Source organism: Amphibalanus amphitrite, unplaced genomic scaffold (genome assembly GCF_019059575.1).
Source record: "Amphibalanus amphitrite isolate SeventyFive unplaced genomic scaffold, NRLGWU_Aamphi_draft 000052F_arrow, whole genome shotgun sequence".
NCBI lineage: Eukaryota > Metazoa > Arthropoda > Thecostraca > Balanomorpha > Balanidae > Amphibalanus > Amphibalanus amphitrite.
In genome coordinates this window covers 107293-125507 of record NW_024881548.1, presented here as the reverse complement: position 1 = coordinate 125507, position 18215 = coordinate 107293, and the positions used below count along the sequence as shown (strand labels likewise).

Below are 18215 nucleotides of genomic sequence, written 5' to 3'. Positions count from 1 at the left end.
TTATCATAGCGGCGCATTTTCCTCTAAGATATCTGCCATATTTATGACATAAGTGACTTTTTGTGGGCGATAGTTTTGAATCCATTTACATACCTGGACGTTGCGGCGCCATTGAGTCGGCTCCCGGCTATCGCGGTACATCGGAACTGTAACTGAAGTGTGCCGGTCTCGAACACCGCCGGCCGCTCTCTATCTGGGCGTGGGGCTGTCCTGGCTGTCCGTCCACGGCGAGCTTTGCCCCACCTAGTCCGCCCGCGATGAGCGAGAAGGCCGCGACCTTCCCTGAAATGAGAAACGCCGTTCCGTGAATGGAAGGTCGATACTGGGTTTCTTGGAAATGGTGAGCGGATGGCGTGAGTGCACCTATCTCTGAAATCGACTGCAGCGCGGTGACCGCGGCCTATGTGGTGTGGGCTGACCGCTGCCGACCCCGCAGACCCGCGCAGCACGGTTGGGGTGGCTGTCCCTCCGCCCGGTGGGTTAGTTCGGTAGTGGGGACACACGACACACTAGCCTTGTGGTATTCCTCGGAACATACAGACTGGTGACGGGGTCATGCTCGGATCATCGGATTATCGGGTTTATTTTTGTCGCTAGTTAGCGCTCTATTGGACCAGCTCTTTGGGATAGTTGAGCACCACAATTAGATTATAGCTCTTGTTTTGGCTTTGAGGTTATATTTCCGAAATGCCGCTCATCCTGCCGATTTTTTACTTTGTGCTGGCAACCACAATAACAGTGCTTCATCTGCAAGATCTGATGTTAATCCCACTTCAAATGCGCCCCAATTTCATTCAGATGTTATAAATAGAAGGCCGATAAATTTGACCAACAGAAGGCTTATATTTCTGGATGTATATTTTCTTTTATACTTTTAACAATTTTTGAGGCTATTGGTCAGCTAGCAAAGCTGTTTAAACGAGATTATATCGCGATAAATCTGTCATCATTCGGTTTATTTTTCCTTTTTTGTTGAGCAGCAACGCTGAAAATCTATATGTGATCACCTCCGGTGCCGCGATCCGGCCAAACCTGTCTGCTCGCCGTATCTGGGCCAGGGTTGGCCGCACCGCCCGCTACGGGAGTGGCTCCGCTTGCAATCTAGGCGAACTCTAATCGAGCAGCGTAAAAAGTGACACAGATTAACCTCTGGTGACGTACCCACGTACCGTATCGCCAGTGCCGGGTCCCGGGGCCGGCGTATTGGCTGATCGCTCCAACCTCCGTGCACGATACTCGATGGTCGGTTTCACTCTGCCAGTCGGTGGCCGGAGGGGTTAGGTGCTCTGTAGTGTAGCGCCTCCATTCACTCATCTCTCACCGTCACTGGCACTGTCCGCTCTGCACGTGTCGTTATCTCTGCGGATACTCTTACGGCCCCCAGATCCAGCACTCTTGTAACGCGCCGACACCATTGTTCCATCACCATCACCACTACAACTGCCATCGTCACCTGCGTCACCGCCTGTACCACTGCCGGCGGCGCCGCGCGCAACACCTCTGGGTATGGGCTGTCCCGCTGCACTCGCCCCTAGCTACAGCCCACTCCCCTCCCTGCCTCCGCTGCCGCCGCCGGCCGGCCCCATGTTTAATTACGGACAGAATCGTGTCACGTACACGGCCACAAAAAGACACTTTCGGCGTCACCCGTTTCCGATTGAACGCTTTGGCGTATTGATAACGTATAATTTCACGGTTTGATATCAAAATGCGGCCTGCTTCCGCGGCTGCAATAAGGTCGCTGACGCCGTGTGGTTGGCGACGATTTTGGTGCTTGTGACGTTTTGCATGTGATTGCGGCCGTTTTTTCCCGATTTCGGCGTCGGCCGGCGTGCAATCAGTTGCCGCTCATCGTATCATTACCCATTATTACCGGTGGCCGGTAACAGACAGCCGGAGCGGCCCACTATCATTAGCCGGCGGCAAATAACCGGCCGGCCGGCCAAACAAGATGGCAGCGGCCGCCGCACGCCACGCACCGGCGCCGAGCCGCGCCGTGCCGGGACGGGAGCCGTGCCGACTGCCGAGCCGTGAGCCGCCGCCGTGCCGGCAGGAGCCGTGCCGAGCCGTGAGCCGCCGCCGTGTCGGCACTCGCTGCCGTGCCCGGCCGGGAGCCAGCACCATGCTAGGGGACTTTGCCGGGAGCCACCGTGCCGTGCTGGGAGCCGAGCCGAGCCCAGGCGCCAACATTGAGCCGGGCCGGGCCAAGGTGTTTGGGGACCGGCACCGTGTTGGCAGCCAGTGCCGGGCGGGTTCCGTTGTTGGGCGAGGTGCTGCTGCTGCTGGGCGGGGAGTCGCTGAGCTGTAGCCCCGCCTCCAAGGAAAAAGGGGAAGGGATTGAGCAGCACACCTGATCCAGGTGGTTATTTATGATTCAGCTGTTAACATGGCTCGCCTAGACGCATGGCATGGTTGTTTACCGTTAAGATCTAGATTCTGTTATAAACGTTTTCATTTTTTAACGGTATTTCGAAGTTTGAGCAAAAAATATGGTCCGCTGTTTTGTCTACTGATCTTTATCCTTCAAGTTTATTTCCTTTATTTCTTTACATTTAGTTCAAGCCGCTTCCTTCGTTGGGCCAAAGTTGAGGCCGGAGTTGATGAAAACTCATCGACCGCAGCACTGACGACCGTAGTTCGTCGAATCGGCGCCGCCCACGTCCGGGAAATGGTGGATTAAAGAGATCCGCCGTCACCGACGGCATCAGCAGAGTGGCGTGTCGACGAACGGGACCAATCCTCTGAGCGTCCGCGGCTCGGCGACCGCAGCTGCCGAGAGCGTCTGCTGCTGATCTGAGGCGATCCGCGCGTCTTCACACGTCTGACGTGGACGGAGGTCTCGCTCGGGACAGTGCCAGTGACCTGGGACGACGGGCCATGCACCGGCGCGCCGCACTCACGACGCTGACGAGCTGTGTCGGCACACGGGAACGACGGCCGTCGAGCGGACCCGAAACGGCACGGAGTCGTGCCGCTTCTACCCCGCCTCCTCGTCGACGCCCCCCCCCCCCCCTCCTTCTCGCCTTTTGTGTGCGGCGTGCGCTGTCCCGCTTTCGACGGGCTAAGGTGGTTCTCGATGATTATGCGGCCGTACCAGACGGAATCGCCAGATATTCTCGACGAGTTCGATGGATCCCCAGTTATTGAAAATTTAATTCGTATATGAAGTAAGATAAAAACACCAAAACCACCCAACGTTTCGTGTTATTCACTTTTTCAAGGGTGATATGACACATTTTACGTACTTGACTCTGTAGGTAAAATGTGTCATATCACCCTTGAAAAAGTGAATAACACGAAACGTTGGGTGGTTTTGGTGTTTTTATCTTACTTCATATACGAATTAATTTGTCCAATTCAAACAATCATATTGAAAATTTACCTTTTTTACATTAAGACATCGAGCAAAGTGAATAAAACTTGGTGTGATGGTGGTGTATTGTCGCGACGTTTCAGTCGGGCCATGTCTTTATCAGAAATTTCGTATGGAAATAAGCTATCAGAAATTTCGTATGGAAATAAGCTGTTATTTTGCTAATCAGCAATTTATCGATTAGACAAGAGTTATCTTTATCGATCTCAATGGCCAATTGTTTCATTTTTTAATAGATCTTTTGTCCAACGAGAAATGATCAAGGGAGAAGAATACTTTTCATATGAATGCCTGCAAAATCTTATATCCCGTAGTCACGCGTAATTTGACTATTAGTCGATGATTGTGGTTGAAATGAAGATCCACTCACGGGCTCCCTTTGTAGCGCTGCTATACCTGTCATGATTTCCATCTCGACTGGTAGTGAGCGCAGCTGCAGTTTTGGGTTGTGCCAGTTGCGCAAACCCTGGCGCAGCTGTAGAGCTGACATTTGAAGACGGGAGTCATACTTTGGTCAGACGCAGGCGGTACACAGTTAAGCTGCATGTGCTTGTGGGAAGGGGTGGGGCGGTGAGATCTAAGCTCATTTATGCGTTATGCAGATGTTAATTTATGAAACGCATCAGATGACTTACGAGCGACTGAACTTATTGCTATCACGAAAGTGAAGCGGCACTCTAAATTTGCGTAGACACATAGACCAGCTCTCCCATGGTATGAATTAAGGAACTTACCCGTGTCGGTTCTTATTGCACCGGTAGCTGAGCTGGCCTGCGAGCAGGGCTCATTTTTTATGGCCGGCCAGGAATTCACTTTCGTGACCATATGAAGCACAGCCCTCTAAGAACTCGCGTTTGATTGCACTGTGCAAGATCGGATTGAGGATTTTGTGTTGGTCCGTTTCTTTGTGATTGGAAGGGGCTCTTTGTGTAGAACTCATCTGAGCTTAAAGGATTAGGTCGAGCAGCGGCGGCGGCGGCGGCGGCTGGGTGGAGGCCCGCCCGTTCCGCTGAGGCTGGCTGAACGTTCCCGGAACTCCCTTTGTCGGTCGGCCCGGGAAGTCAATCCGGCGTCCAATTGCCACCTGCACATATGCACGTACCGATGGCTGTTGGAACTCCGAGCCAGGCAGCGCTTTGTTTTGGTGCCCAATTAACGATGGCATAGATCAACACAAACGGTAATCACTTGTGGAGTGAGGTGAAATAGCATTTGGCGAGCTGTGGCATGTGTAATTGTCGAGACCTTTGACATTCTCGCTGCTCCTGTGTATGTGTTAACGTTTTCATTTTGTATATTGCCTTCCGCCCTGATATTCGATCCGGCCAGCCACCAGTAGCCCTGTGGCTACCGTGGCCCGTGCCATCATGATATGCGGTGATGCGGCGGGTCCCCCCGTGGCTCCCTGCGCTGTTCAATGTTCATGCCGCGCGGCCGGTCCGAAGTAGCCACTCTCATCCGATTCCAGCCGTACCGAGGTGACCGCCGAACCGGAGCAGGGTCAGCCTTGGAGAGAAGGGGAAAGGAACGTCTTTGTTCTACCCACATTCAGCTTCGTGATGAAGGTGACTGTAAACTTTGCCGCGCTCGAAATATTTCCTTGTATTTACATGCTTTTTGTTAAGTTTACAGTCACGTTTTCAATATTTTTATGCCTTTTTAGCCTTTCGGTGACTGTGAGACTAAATCAACAAAACTTTTGTTCCAGATGTGCTCTTGGCGTCCGTACTCTGCATTTGACTCTATTTTCGGCGGTCGTTGTGCAGAGCCGAAGTCTGATGGCACTCGGGGAGCCTCGTAAAGGTCCAAGCTCGGAGTCTGCCTGAACTGGGCGTCCATCCTGATGTGAAGATAGGGCTTCCGATTCCTGGCTGCTCTGGTCCTGCGGATCTGCATTTTTACGCTCGAAAGCGTCTTAATGTAATTATAACTAAGCGGGTCCGTTTTGAGCACCAGCTCTGCTTGGAGTTTAGGGTCATGGAAGAGGCTGGAATCCCTCAGTCGTCTCCTTGGTTGGCGCTACCGCCTTCCGAATTGGTCTCTAGCAGTGAAGATAGCGAAATTGGGATGTGATATGTGAAACGCTGAGACTGCTCCTCGATTTTCTTGGTGAGTGTTGCCGCCTGAACAAAAGAAGCGATCTGGCGCTTAGTTGCCGTTCAACCCATGGTCTATCGTCGGGTCGGGTCTGCCGGTCGGCTACAGTCGGAGCGGGCGGTGGGGGAGGAGACGGCCCATATCTCCGAGCCCGTGTGTCTCGTGTTGAGTGGGGCACCACGTCCGTGTCTGCCGCGGGCCGGGCCCGCTCCCCCGCTGCCATGCAATGAGCGGCGGCGCCCGGCCGGGCCGAGGCCCGACCCGGACCGCCATCGATCAAACGGGCCGGGGCCGGCGCGCATGCGCGGCCCGGGCGGGGCCTGTTGCGTCTCGGCGGGCGGCGCCAGGTGGTGACCGGCCTGCACGGGAGGAGCGCGCGCCGGCCGGCACTCGGACCTCGGCTCGGCGACTCGGCGCGGCCGGTCACAGAACGGCCCGGCGGCGACCGTGCGGGTCAGCTGGGGTGCGGCCAGGTCACCGGCCTCGAACACAGTGCTGCGGGGTGGTCCCGGATCGTCTGGGCGGCGGCCGCCCGCCGAGCGGCTGTGAGCGTGCCGCGGAGCCCGGCCGTGTGCGTGTGCGTGTGAGCGGCTGCCGCGCCCGGGATGTACACCGGCGCCATGTACGCGGGCCACTACCAGCCGCCGACGCCGTACATGCCGGCCGGCGTGCAGCTGCCCAGCGAGTACAGCGCGGCGGCGGCGGCGGCCGCGGCCGGCCTGCAGCCGCCCGCCGGCGCACACATCGACCCCATGACCGGCGTCCAGCCCAAACGGCCCAGGTAGGACACGCCTTGATCGTCTGCTGCAGCTCTGTTGTTAGTCTGTCTCAAACCTCCGTTTCATGACCGTCAGACTGTCGGAACTATCACCCAGCGTCACAGTTTCATGTCATCTCTTCAACTCCTATCCCCTGCCGCCGCCAGGCGAAGGTTGCACCTCTTGGTACCGTCTCGCCGGCATATGGTGCTGACTGCTGGTGGTCTGATGGGTCTTGTCATATTCTGCGCCCTGAGGAGTCTGACGCCTTGTGTCGATTCGTCCTCCCCAGGTTCTCGTGTGATATTTGATGTGTCTGGCCATTGTCCGTCTTGTTATATTATTCCCATCTGCTATCGACCTTATTATTTACAGAATCCTAGATGCATAGACATGTAGAGGTCTCTGCTAGATGCCTTGAGACAACCTTTTGATGCCATATCCTACATGCAGAATACCTGTCATTCCAAGGTCCTCCCATTGTCGTTGTTCATAGTCCCTGCAAGACCTGCCGCTGTTACTGTCTGTCCACTGGCCCGTCACTCTCAGAATCGGCCTGTCCCTGCCGTGCTGCCTGGCCCCCCATTGTATGTTTGCTTGTTACTTATTTCTAGAAACTTCCTGGGGACCTTCAAATGCGTCCCCCGTGCATGTTTGCTGGACACATTATTGATGGTGTCGTTTCAGCGACTGTGGCCGACCTTTGCGACAGGCTGGTGTCGTTTGTTAGTGAGGGTCGATTTGCGCGCCCCTCCCTCTCCTTATGACCAGAAACACTGTGTTACCGCCCTCCCCTCCCACCGGGTGCCCTGTAACACTGTGCTACGAGCCATGGACAGTATCTGCGGTACCGAGAAACGGCCACAATAATTGGTGGTCGGACTGGTTATCGCTCCTGTCAGCCCGTGTTGACAGACGATTATCGCGTGTTGAGTTCCCCGCTGGGTCGTTAACTGACGCCCAATCGACCACTGACGTCTGCAGTGCAGTGTCCGCAGTGGGAAATTTCAGATTACTTCTGGGTTTGGGAGATTTTCGTGATCTGCTTGGCTGAAGTTTTTGCTGTTAGATAATGAACGGTTCAAGCCAGCTAAGCCATAATTTTGTCGCTGCTGCACCGACCACAGTGGGTTTCTTTAGGGGGGTGGCACACTTGCGGCCCTGTACTATTCTTTGCACTCTGAAAAATGTTGATACAAGTAAACTGACCGCTGTGATAGGTCATGACATTTACCCGTCCGCGGATTTATGTATACCGTTGCCGGTTTCTTCGATGGGGCATCAATTAAGGTCCAGCAACTTATGTTTGTGGCTTTGTCTTGTCGATCCAGCTTTTATGTTCCTAATTCAAATATAGATAGCCAACTTGGTACGCTCCCCTATGCTGTAGAGAAATATGCTGTACTTTCCGGTATTTCCTCAGTTTTATGGGCTTGTGCTGTCCAAAAGAGGTCTTCAACCTGGTATGCTTGGCGGTTCTGACCACACTCGTATTTTCTACCTGTGTTATCCTGTCAATCCATCCCGTCGTGCGCTGCCTTCAGGTCTCCCCCAAACGGTCGCTGGCTCCTATCTCCATCTTTGTCGGTGGGTCTCCCGAAGTCGGGCTCAGGTCTGTCGGCAGCTGGCTCGGCTGTGTCGACCGCGGGCCCGGCTGTATCGGCCGCTGGCCCGGCTGTGTCGGTCTCTGACCGGGTCGGTGACGGCGGTCCCGGCTGTATCGGCCGCTGGCCCGGCTGTGTCGGTCTCTGACCGGGTCGGTGACGGCGGTCCCGGCTGTGTTGGCCGCTGACCGTGCCAGGCCGCCAGTGGACGCGGCCAACGGCGCCGCCGACGCCACAAAGCCGCCCGCTGATGGATGCGGCGCTGCGTCGACGTCTGAGGGCGGCGCGCCGCTCCGGTCGGGTCAGCTCGCCGCCCGGCGCAGCACCGAGCACTGAGAATGGAGCGGCACAGAGCTGGTGGTGGGTGGCGCCCGTTTTAGCCGTGTGGCGCCGCTTTAGCCGGGTCAGCTCTGACGCCGGCCGAGAATGAGAATGGTGTGCGGTTGTTCCGTCCTCCATATGGCGCCGCGGTTCGGAGGCTCGGAGTTAGTTACTGGTGTTACGGCGGCTTTTTCTCGTTAGGGAGACGGTGGTATTCATGAGAAGCTTCGTGAAAAGGGATATGACATGTCTGCTATTTTTTAAAATATTTTGGCAAACTTCTCGTCGAGACAGCATGTACTGATTTTGTGCAGGTGTGAGACGAAAAGCGATGGTTGCAGCAAGACTCCACCACCTGACGTCGTCTTTTCCCCCACCTGCCGTCATCCTGCTCCCCACCTGACGTCATCTCTCTCCAACACCTTACGTCATTCCCCTTCGCTCTCCCAATTGTGCTTTGCAGACTGCCTGAATGTAACTGCTATTGCAAAGTCACTCTCTGTTTGTAAGCCAAGTGTCCTTGTTTTGCTTAATCATTTGCGCTGAATTGGCTGAAGGCTTCTGTAATTTTACGGGATGATACGGGTGGCCATTCGGGGTAATGGCCATTTTATACCGTATCGTGCGGGGTTGGTCTCGGAAACACTTCGCTGCCATCTTGATGGTTGCTGCGTCCGACTTGCTGCGCCTTCTGCCGGAATGGTCTGTTTTGCAGGCATTCTATGTGAAAGACGAATTCTTCTCAGCCTATTTCTTTCACTTGGGTCGTTTCTCACACGCAGCTAAGCGGCTCTTTTTCTTCACCTCATCTGATTTAAATGCTTCATTCTCTGTTCGCTCAGAGGAGAGATGGCCTTCTCGGTTGACTGCTATGCAGGCGAGAACCGAGAACGGTCTGAGTCCATACGGCTACTACAGGAAAAATGAAAATCTTGTTATTGCAAGGTGCAAAATTTCGAGCGGTTCTCTTTGTTACTGATGCGGGCAGATAAATGTATGAGTATATGCTTGAAAGTTGATATGTCAGTCAGGCTGCTTGCTAGGTTTCCATATTATTGCGAAGTTTGTGGCAGCGCTGGCTCTTTGTTTTGTCTCATTCCTTTCGCAGTTGTGTCTTGTAGTCTGCGATTTGTAACGGTGTGGACCAGCGGCCAAAGCCCGCTGAGCTGGAACCGTGTGCGTTGCGCCGCTGCGCTGGTCCGTCTTTGCCATTTGCGGACCAGCCATCGGTGCACAGTGCGCGCTACGGCCGGGCCTGCGCTGGTCCCACTGTGCCATTCGCGGACCAAGTGCGCTCTGCGGCCGATCTGCGCTGCCGCTGCGGTCAGCGGCGCCCCGCCGCGGCCGGTCGTGTCCGGCCAGCGGAGGCTGGGCGCCGTTCCCACGGCGGCGCCGGTACAGTTCCCACGCCGGCCGGTACTGCACGGGCCGGCCCGCCCGTTTACGGCCTGTTGCAGCGAGATAAGCGGCGGCCGGCCGACGGGCGGGTCACGACCTGGTCGGCCGCCGACAGACGGCCAGATAACCGGGCGGCACCGAGCGGCCGCCCTGCCCGCGGCGCGCCCGCCGGCCGCCTCTCACTCACTCTCCTCTCGTCAGCGCCCCGCCAGCGCTCATAACTGGAGTTACGTGGGCGGTTTCCGGTCGATATCGGCTGTGGTAATATCCCCTCAACTATCTTGATGACATCGGCTTGAATATTTCAATCTGGCTCCGAAGAAATAGTTCTTGAGCCTAAATCCAAATCATTTGGTAAGATGTTACTCCCACCATTCTACGTTATCGTAATCATTGTTCTTTTCTTTTTCTTCCAGGTTCTGTTCATCTTCCTAGTTTCTCACGCTCTGATTTTCTCGGCCTGGGGCTGTCATGTCCTATCTGGACATGGCGACCAGGCTTGTGGCGACTGGCGAGTTCGGTGTCAACGAGACGTTCCTTCGTCCAAAATTTCCCACCGCCCTGCTCCTCCGTGCTAGTCGGCCTGGCCGTTCTGTCCCATTCTCCACCTTGCCGAAACCCGCTGCAGTACAAGGACCGTCTGTGCGGCGCTGCTGCTCCCCAGAGAGCCGTCACCTCTGCGGAGCCGCGCTGCCGGGGCGTGCGCCGTTCGAGCCACCGCGTCTCAGCCGCCGCGTCTCGACGCTGGCCGCTCTCTTTCTCCGCCGTCCGTGCTGCAGTTGCAGCGGCCGGCCGGCCAGCGCCGCTGACGGCCGCTCCTTTCTGTTGCACAACACTCCTATGGATTGATTAATACGTGCAATGTGCCAAGTCATAACGAATAATAATGGCCGGACCTGGACATCACGTTCGCGGCGAGAGCGGCCGGCGGTAACGGTTCGCGCGTGCGAGCACTCAGGTCAGAGCTGTGCCCTGCCCTCCCGTCCCGTGTTGTGCCGTGCCGTGTTATGCCGTGTTGTGCCCTGCTGGCCGTGGCGTACTATGCCGTGCAGTTTCGTGCGTCCTGCTCCGTCTTCGTTGTAAATGGATGTCTCAAAACTGGAGCAGGTGAAGAAATACAGCGAACAGTCGCTGTCAGTCGCTTAATTGCCTCTGAGGTTTATTGCCGAACATTTGAAGGATGGAGACACTAAGTGCTACACATCAGCTAAACCAAACATGCAAAAATGAATTGCTTCAATTAACATTTCATAGCTTGGTGCTCGTAATTTTAAGATGCCGCTCGGAAATCAGTTCGGCTCGTAATTCGCCTTAGCCTGCTAGCTAAGACGCCAGACAACATGTAGCGTGGCTCTTTTGCCATTACCTTTCGGTTTTTCATAGCATATTTATAGTAGGAAGGAACAGCATTTTCCATGCAGAATTCCATGCAACGTTTCTTGCACGCTGTTCCTTTTTGGACGCTTTTTCTTTCTGTCTGGGATTTCACCCCTGGCCACCGACCGTTATGTGTCGGTGGGCACTGGGCAGGGCCGTGCCGGTGCCGATGGGCCGTGAACGATCCGTGACCGTCCGCTCTCAGGTCACTGACCAGCGGCCGGCGCCGTGACCGCCCCCTCACAGGTCACTGGCGACAGTGTGCGGGGGTCGCGTTAGGTCACCGGTGAGTTGTGCCAGCTCTGCGGCCAGGGCGCGCCCTTGCAGCGCGGTCGGCTGGGTGTCTGTGACTGGAGGTCCTTTGTCCGGCCTCAGGTCGGTGGCCATTGTTCGTGGCCAGGTCGCCTACCATTGTGTCGCTGCAGGTGACCAGCCAGGTCGGTCTTTGGCTCTGATTCTCTTGTCGTTAGATAACCGTAGTGATCCTTAGATCATGTGGCGCCTACCAAGGGCGCAGTTGATGCCCCTAATGACTTAGGGGTAGATCGACCTCTGTGGTGTTGCTGCGAGGAGCTCGATTTGCGCGCCCGTCCATCGGTCGGCCGGTCGGCGCGGTGAGCCGTGATGGCGCCGCCCCGCTCCGTCGGCCCTCGGGCCGCTGACTTGGCCACGCCGTGATTGGACCGTTTTCCATGATTGCGGCGGTCGCGTTGCGCTGCTTCCGGCACGGCGTGGACAAAAACGGCGCACGAGCGCCGGTCGGCGGCGAGCGGGGGCGGTGGCCCGAGTTCCGGGCGCTGCAGAGCGGTGACACCGCGCTCAGACTGCAGGGTAGACCAGCACTAGACCAGCACACGTGCTGGGGACATACCAGCTGGTATGGCTGAATCGAGAATAAGCTGGAAGCACAGCTTATAGGTATATGGCTTAAAATCTGTTTTGCAAATACATGTTTAAATGCTCCTGGTTCAAATACCCATTAGGATTTTCCAAGTGAGCACGAGTCACGAACTCACGGCTGTATTGAATGGGTTTTGCTTACGATGTCAGATTACATCAACTGCACCTCTGTCCTCTGCGGTTATAGATAAGAGTGACAACGATTTAGAAGTCATGTCAGTTGTCATTTTGACTGAACCTTTAGTATCGACTGAGATTTTACTTGTATCTTATTCTATGTCCGTCGAGAGATGTGGCCATGATTGCAGCGTGTCCACTGCTTTGAACATGTTTCCGGCACGTTTTTTGCATTAGAAGTCTGCAACCTTCGTTGGGTCTCTGGAAAGGTCCGGTCCACTTCCGATCAAACGTTGGAGCTGCTTACATATTGTGCAAAGCGCCGGACATTGCTGAGAAAAATGAGCGCGGAGCGTCACGAATTCGAGATCAGTGCAGACGCGTTAATTTGCCTTACCCTTTAAATGTACCATTTTGTGTTCTTTGAAATAGCTTTAAAACGAATTAATGCATTTTCATTCTTCGACTTCCTATCACCGGATACTGTGAAAACGTACCACCTTGCATTCAAGCACTTTTGATATGTTGTAGAAAAATGTGGAAATTACAGACTCGTATGTAGGACGCCAAAAAGTACTTGATTATAGATTCAATCACGGGATGATGGACTTGTAAGCTCACACTTCTAGCACATCAGACTGGTCTCGAGCTCATTGTATATTCGTTATGCGCTGTATTCGCAACCGGTCGTGTTCTTCCCCTGGCCCGGACTGTGATGGGCCCGGCTCGTGATTTATGTGTTTCTGATTGATGTACCGGACCTGTGATAAAACCCTGAGTGGGCGCGTCACCCAGGCGGATGTGTCTCAGTCCGGGTTTGTGACAGCTGCAGATGCCTCCGAACTCGGTCCGACTGCGCTCTGTCGTTTGCGTCACATTCTCCGGGTACCGGGGTGGGGCGGCGGCGGTACGGCCGTGGCCGGGCCGGTCAGTTCCGTGTCGGTCCGCTGACCCCGCCGGCTCCGACCGACCGCCGCCTCTCCGCGCCGCTGCCGGCCCGGAGTCCAGGACCTCTGACGTCACCACACACGGCGGCCGCCGCGCCCGGCCGCCCGCTCCACCAGTCTTAATTCGGCGCCGTGAATATTTTATCGGCTAATGGGCGGCCGGCTGAAAGGACGGCACCGGCGCCCGACTAATGGAAATTAATAATGTTGGCGCGGGATTCTGTGCGGGCCTGAAGGGCCGTGACGGCGCCGGTCACCGGGTCCGCTGGGGCTGAGGGCTGGTGATGGGCTCTGTCGGCATTAGCGCGGAAAGAACGAATACAGGTGTCTGCGAGACGCAGGGATCAGAAGACTGGCTGCGTAGTGCAGCTCATGCAGACGTCGCGCCTACGGTGGAAGGGCCCGGGTTTATCTCGGATTGGTTGCGTTACCTTCCATCAGGGCCTTGGCAATGGGTGTTTGCTACATAGCGCCGGAAGCATCACTGGGTCTCGGTGCGTGCCCCTGTGTGCAAGCCGACATAGTATGCTACATTCATCTTAGTTCCGAATGGTGATGGCCTCTGCCTGGACCGCTGTGGTAACCTGCGTGAACCTGATTGGACCTTATTGGACCCGAATGAACCTGCGAGGACCCGCGCGAGGTACGGTCGCCTCCCGATATTGTGCCGCCCACAGTGACACAATAGGTACCGGGTCTGCTGTGTGGTGGTGAGGCCGCCTGTCGCAGTACCTGTGTGTGGACCTGTGTGCGGTACAGTCACCGCCCACAGTGGCGTGACGTGTCCGCTCCGTGTGGAGGTGAGGGCGAGGCGACCCTGTACTAGCCGCGGTACCTGTGTGTGGACGTGTGTGCGGTACATACAGTCGCCGCCCACAGTGGCGTGACGTGTCTGCGCTGTATGGAGGTGAGGCGGCCTGCACTGGCCGCCGCCGCTCAGCCGCCTTTGTTATCGCGCGCCCATTCGTGCCGGTATGCGCAAAATTGGCCGCAATCCGGCCCAGCATCGGCCGACTGACGTGCGCTCTGGCGGCGGAGCGGGGGCACGGGACCGACGGACAGGCAGACAGCCGCCTCCTCACCTGTCTGCTCTGAGAGCAACCTCGGCCAGAGAGGGCCGGACACAGTCGGAATTCCACAGGACGGAGCCGTGCTACAGTTGCTGGGGACGGTGTGTCTGCTCGTCATACCGTCATACTCGTGTGTCATACCGTCCGTTGCGCTGCATTCCGGAGGTATTAGGCACTCTTTTCATTAGCGAGATGACCCATTTTCATTCCATAAAGGTAATTTCGGTATACGAGGCGTGTCTTGATGTGTCCCTCGGCGCGTGTTATGCTCGGACCCAGCTATGTAGCAGGGTGGCTCGGCGGTGCACTAAGTTACCATTGAAGTGCCCCACAGGTGTCCCGTGCATGACCTGGTATTTAGCATTGTGTAACCACGCGGGGCGTTGGCTACAGGTGACAGGTCGGGGCCGATGCACCTTATGCACCTTGGACATCCACTAATACATTTACTAGCTCATTGACAGTTTAAATTGGATGGTCTGCATGTTGTGTCTTTAACCATTGATACATCATTAATCGTATCATATCATTCCTCATATCAATGGATGTTCTCGTTTCTAGACAGAGCGAAGCATATCGTTTTTCCGTTTTTGTCTTCGTCACGCGTTTTGTCTCAGTTCTCTGATCCTTTTTCCTGCTCTTCCCCCTTCCCTTTGTGTTTTGCCTTATGTCGGTCGCTCTCTGCTCCCTGCTCCCCACCTCTGCCCGTCTCGGTACCGCTGGTGTCGGCGTCGGCGCCACTTCCGCGTCGCGTGCCCGTGCGACCCCCGTCTAATCCGTGTAATTGTCTCGTAATGGAATCGGTCGTCCCTACCGGTATCGACCGCGTGCCCGGGCGATGGCGCTGCCGATGGGACGCGGTGCCGCGTATGACGAGAGGCGGACCCTCCGTGACGCGGGGATAACCTCCCGGACGACGGAAGGCCGCTCTATCGCCGTCGCTCAGCGCCGATGGACCGATCTCGGGACGACTCCACCCCGCCCCGTCCCCACCCCGCCCGGTGAGATCGGCGACCGAGTGCCGACAGCCTCCGCAGATGAGTTGTTTGCTGCAGATTAGTGGTTGATGGGTTTTGTAGCGGTCCCCGGCTGATGGAGTGTTAACTGATAGCCTAGGCGGTGGTAAGTTGGCAGGCGTTGATACTCAGCAGGCGACTGGGTGATGTCACTGGCCGTGCCCACACACAGCTAGTCTCCTATTGGCTGCTAGGTGGGCATGACCAAGGCATGACAGTATATGATATACACCTGGGGATGGTGGGCGGGTTGCAACGGTATTGTGACGGCTCGGGTCGCCGGCGAGGTGAGACGTTGTTGGGAGTCGGGTCACGCCCGCGTCCCCGAGCCCCGTACCTACCCTGGCTGGCCGGTGCAGCGGTGCTGATCTCCCCGTGAGGTGATGACGGGATCTCCCGGAGTCATTGGATGGATGGAGGGTGTGACAGCGGCCGACACAGGACTGTTCATTTCGCTCAGATGTCGGTGGGATCTACTGATGACTGAGCCGGGTATTATGGGGAGGCTGTCTGGGAGATAGAAGCCAACCTTACGTGCCGTGCGCAGTTCGAATGTTTATCACACAAGGTCTTCATTAAATGGATGACTGTCTGAACTTGAGCGTGATTTGCATCACAAGACCCGCTTCTAAGAAACCATTGTCGATTCATTCGGCACCATCCATTGTGTTTGATATAATGTGAGCCAAAAATAACTCGCTGTGAAATCACTTCATACCAACATTTGCATTTAATTTATGGCCGCCTAACCAATAATGTTCCGCTGAGGAAGTCCGCACCAAAGCTTGCTGAACCGTATCCGTGCTCCGCCATGAGGCGCCATCCGTAATTATCGTTCTGCTGGTGGCTGTTGCCACAGCTACATCCGCGGCCCTTACTGTGCGCGCTGCGAGATCCGCTGGTGATGACCGACGCCACCCTTTGAGACGACAGTCGTGCGCTGTTCTGGCCCATGTTCTGCCCTGTGCTGGATAAGGTGTTATCCCGTCTCCACCCCCGACCCATGGCCGTCAGCGCCCGGGTGGTCGGTACCGCGGGCTCAGGGCGGACCGTGACTGCAGCCGGCACCCCGCTGGCACCCCACTGACCCGGGCCGTGACCCGGTGCAGTATGACTGACCCGGGCCGTGACCCGGTGCAGTACACCCTCTCCACTGCACCGCGCCGTATCGGCCGGCTGACCCGGGCGGTGACCCGATGTGGGCCGCTGACTGCGAACCGGCCCCTCACACCCGTCACTCTCCGTTGCCTAGAATATATCCCGTGTGTCTGCCGCCAGCCATCCATTCGCTCAGACACTAATGTCATGTCACTTTATAGTGCTATTGCTCCCCGCTCTCCGTATCTCTCCCGTGTCTGTCTCCCACCCGTCCCACCCTGTGTCTGGCTGGCCCCGTGCCGGCGGCGATAGTGGCCTGTCGCTGGTCCGGGGGCCGGCTGCGTGACACTGCCGTAATGGTGTGTCCGCCGGCTGTCTGTCGCTCTCCGTGCGCTCCTGTGTCCGGCCGGTGACGGAGAGGGACCAGTTTTTGCCTGCCGGACAACGGCTGCCCCGGGACGCTGCAGCTGCCGGCATCTGGATCAGACCAGATCTGATGAGGTCGGCCAAACTGACCACATCGAACCATGTCTGTGGATGTCCTACAGAGACCAGACAGGGGCGAAAAAGGACTTGACAGCAACTAAGTGTAACGAAGATCACATGGGTTGGCTATGGGTCGGCCGTGACAGCGACATCATTAGTACAGGGTGTCCGAATAGTTCTGGCGCTTTTCAACATTTTCTAAAACAAATGCCATTGGTTCATAGATACTAATCAATGGATCAAAACAATGACCAGGGACACCAAGCCACATGCTTCCGCTACGTGCTCATTCAATGTAACCACCGTCGGCGCCGACGACGGCCTCGACGTAGGGGAGGAAGCGTCTGCGGGTTTTGACGATGCGGGGCATTTCCAGGTCCTCCCATGCTGTCATGATGCGAGTCTTCAGCGACTCCAGGTTGGGGTGAGAAATGGCCTAGATCCTGTTCTACAAAACGCGTAGCACGCCTTAGTCGAGCGGGTCAGGTTAGGAGAATAAGGCGGCCTAATCTCATTTCGCCACGGTGATCTGGCCCGGCAAGCTCCTCTGTCAGTTTAGCTTGAATGGCGGCGGCGTTGTTGGAGGGTGCTCTGTGCTGTTGAAATGCGAAGTGACCCTTAGGGCATGTCGTCTTGACCCTCGGGTTGATGTGGCTGTCCAGGAACCCCTCGTGGGCCAGCCTGTTATTCATTTATTCGACATTGACGAAGATGATGGGACATTTTTGTCCATCAGACCCCCGCACTTTCTTCGATTGCCGCGTTGAAATGCTGCTCCGTTCCCATATCGCGTTCGAAACGGTCTGAGGATATTTTTTAAGGAATTCCCGAGTCGAAATAAACCTTTACCTGCTAAACCATTCATCGAAAAACGCCGCATCGCGCTGCAACTCGCGCCTCGTTCAAGTCGCACCCGGCCGCCGCGCGCAGGCATTCAGCGACAAGGCGCATCTTCGCCCATCTACCCATCACTGAAAACGATTTCAAGGTCATATTTACACGACCCCTGGCTGAGCAATCAACGAGGGGTCATGTCTGTGATGATTGGCTGAATGTCCAATAATCACAGCGCGCGTTACACGGCGTCCAAAAGAAGCGCCAGGACTTTCCGGACACCCTGTATACCCAGCTGAAATAGGTGCTTACATTTCCTTACCTCTTGCTTATCTGACCCCCTCATGTGACCCACCCTGGCTCGATGAGTTGAATGGTTGTGACCCGCTGATTTGACCTGTCAATCTGCTGATCTGACTGGTGTAGGTGACCTGTCCCAGACCCGCTGATCTGACCCGCTCTTCTCGCTCCCCTCAGGTCGGACGAGGAGGACGGCACGCCCAAGTACGGCCGGATGGACGACGACGGTGTTCAGGAGAAGGAGCGCTATGCCAAGTGAGTGGGGTTCCCGTGTGCGCGGCTCCCCGGCCCGGCCCCGGCCGCCGCGACAGGCGCAGCGCGCGCAAGATGACAGCAGTCCTCACGGCTCGATCCAGAGCAGCACGCCCGGCGGCTCCCCACGGCCCGGCCAGCGGGAGCACGGGCGAATTCCAGCGACAGGGGAGAGATGCCGCCGCCCGGCCATACCGTTTATTTCCGGATGGCTGGCTGGCCGGGCGGCGGCGGCAACTTTTCCGATATAGAGCGGCTGGCGCCCGG

At 56.3% G+C, this 18215-nt stretch overlaps 1 protein-coding gene across 11 annotated transcripts in view; it reads left to right on the top strand.

Annotated features, from left to right (window-relative positions):
* The window catches only part of LOC122377879 (aryl hydrocarbon receptor nuclear translocator homolog), a 37014-nt gene that overhangs the window by 6105 nt on the left and 12694 nt on the right, over positions 1 to 18215 (top strand). For 5 of the 11 annotated variants that reach the window (XM_043358421.1, XM_043358418.1, XM_043358423.1 and 2 more), the window contains exon 4: positions 17874 to 17951. In XM_043358421.1, the coding sequence (XP_043214356.1) occupies positions 17874 to 17951 (78 nt within the window). Of the gene's footprint in view, positions 1 to 5816; positions 6252 to 17873; positions 17952 to 18215 lie in introns of those variants that run through there. The other 6 variants (XM_043358416.1, XM_043358414.1, XM_043358413.1 and 3 more) reach the window with 2 other exon arrangements.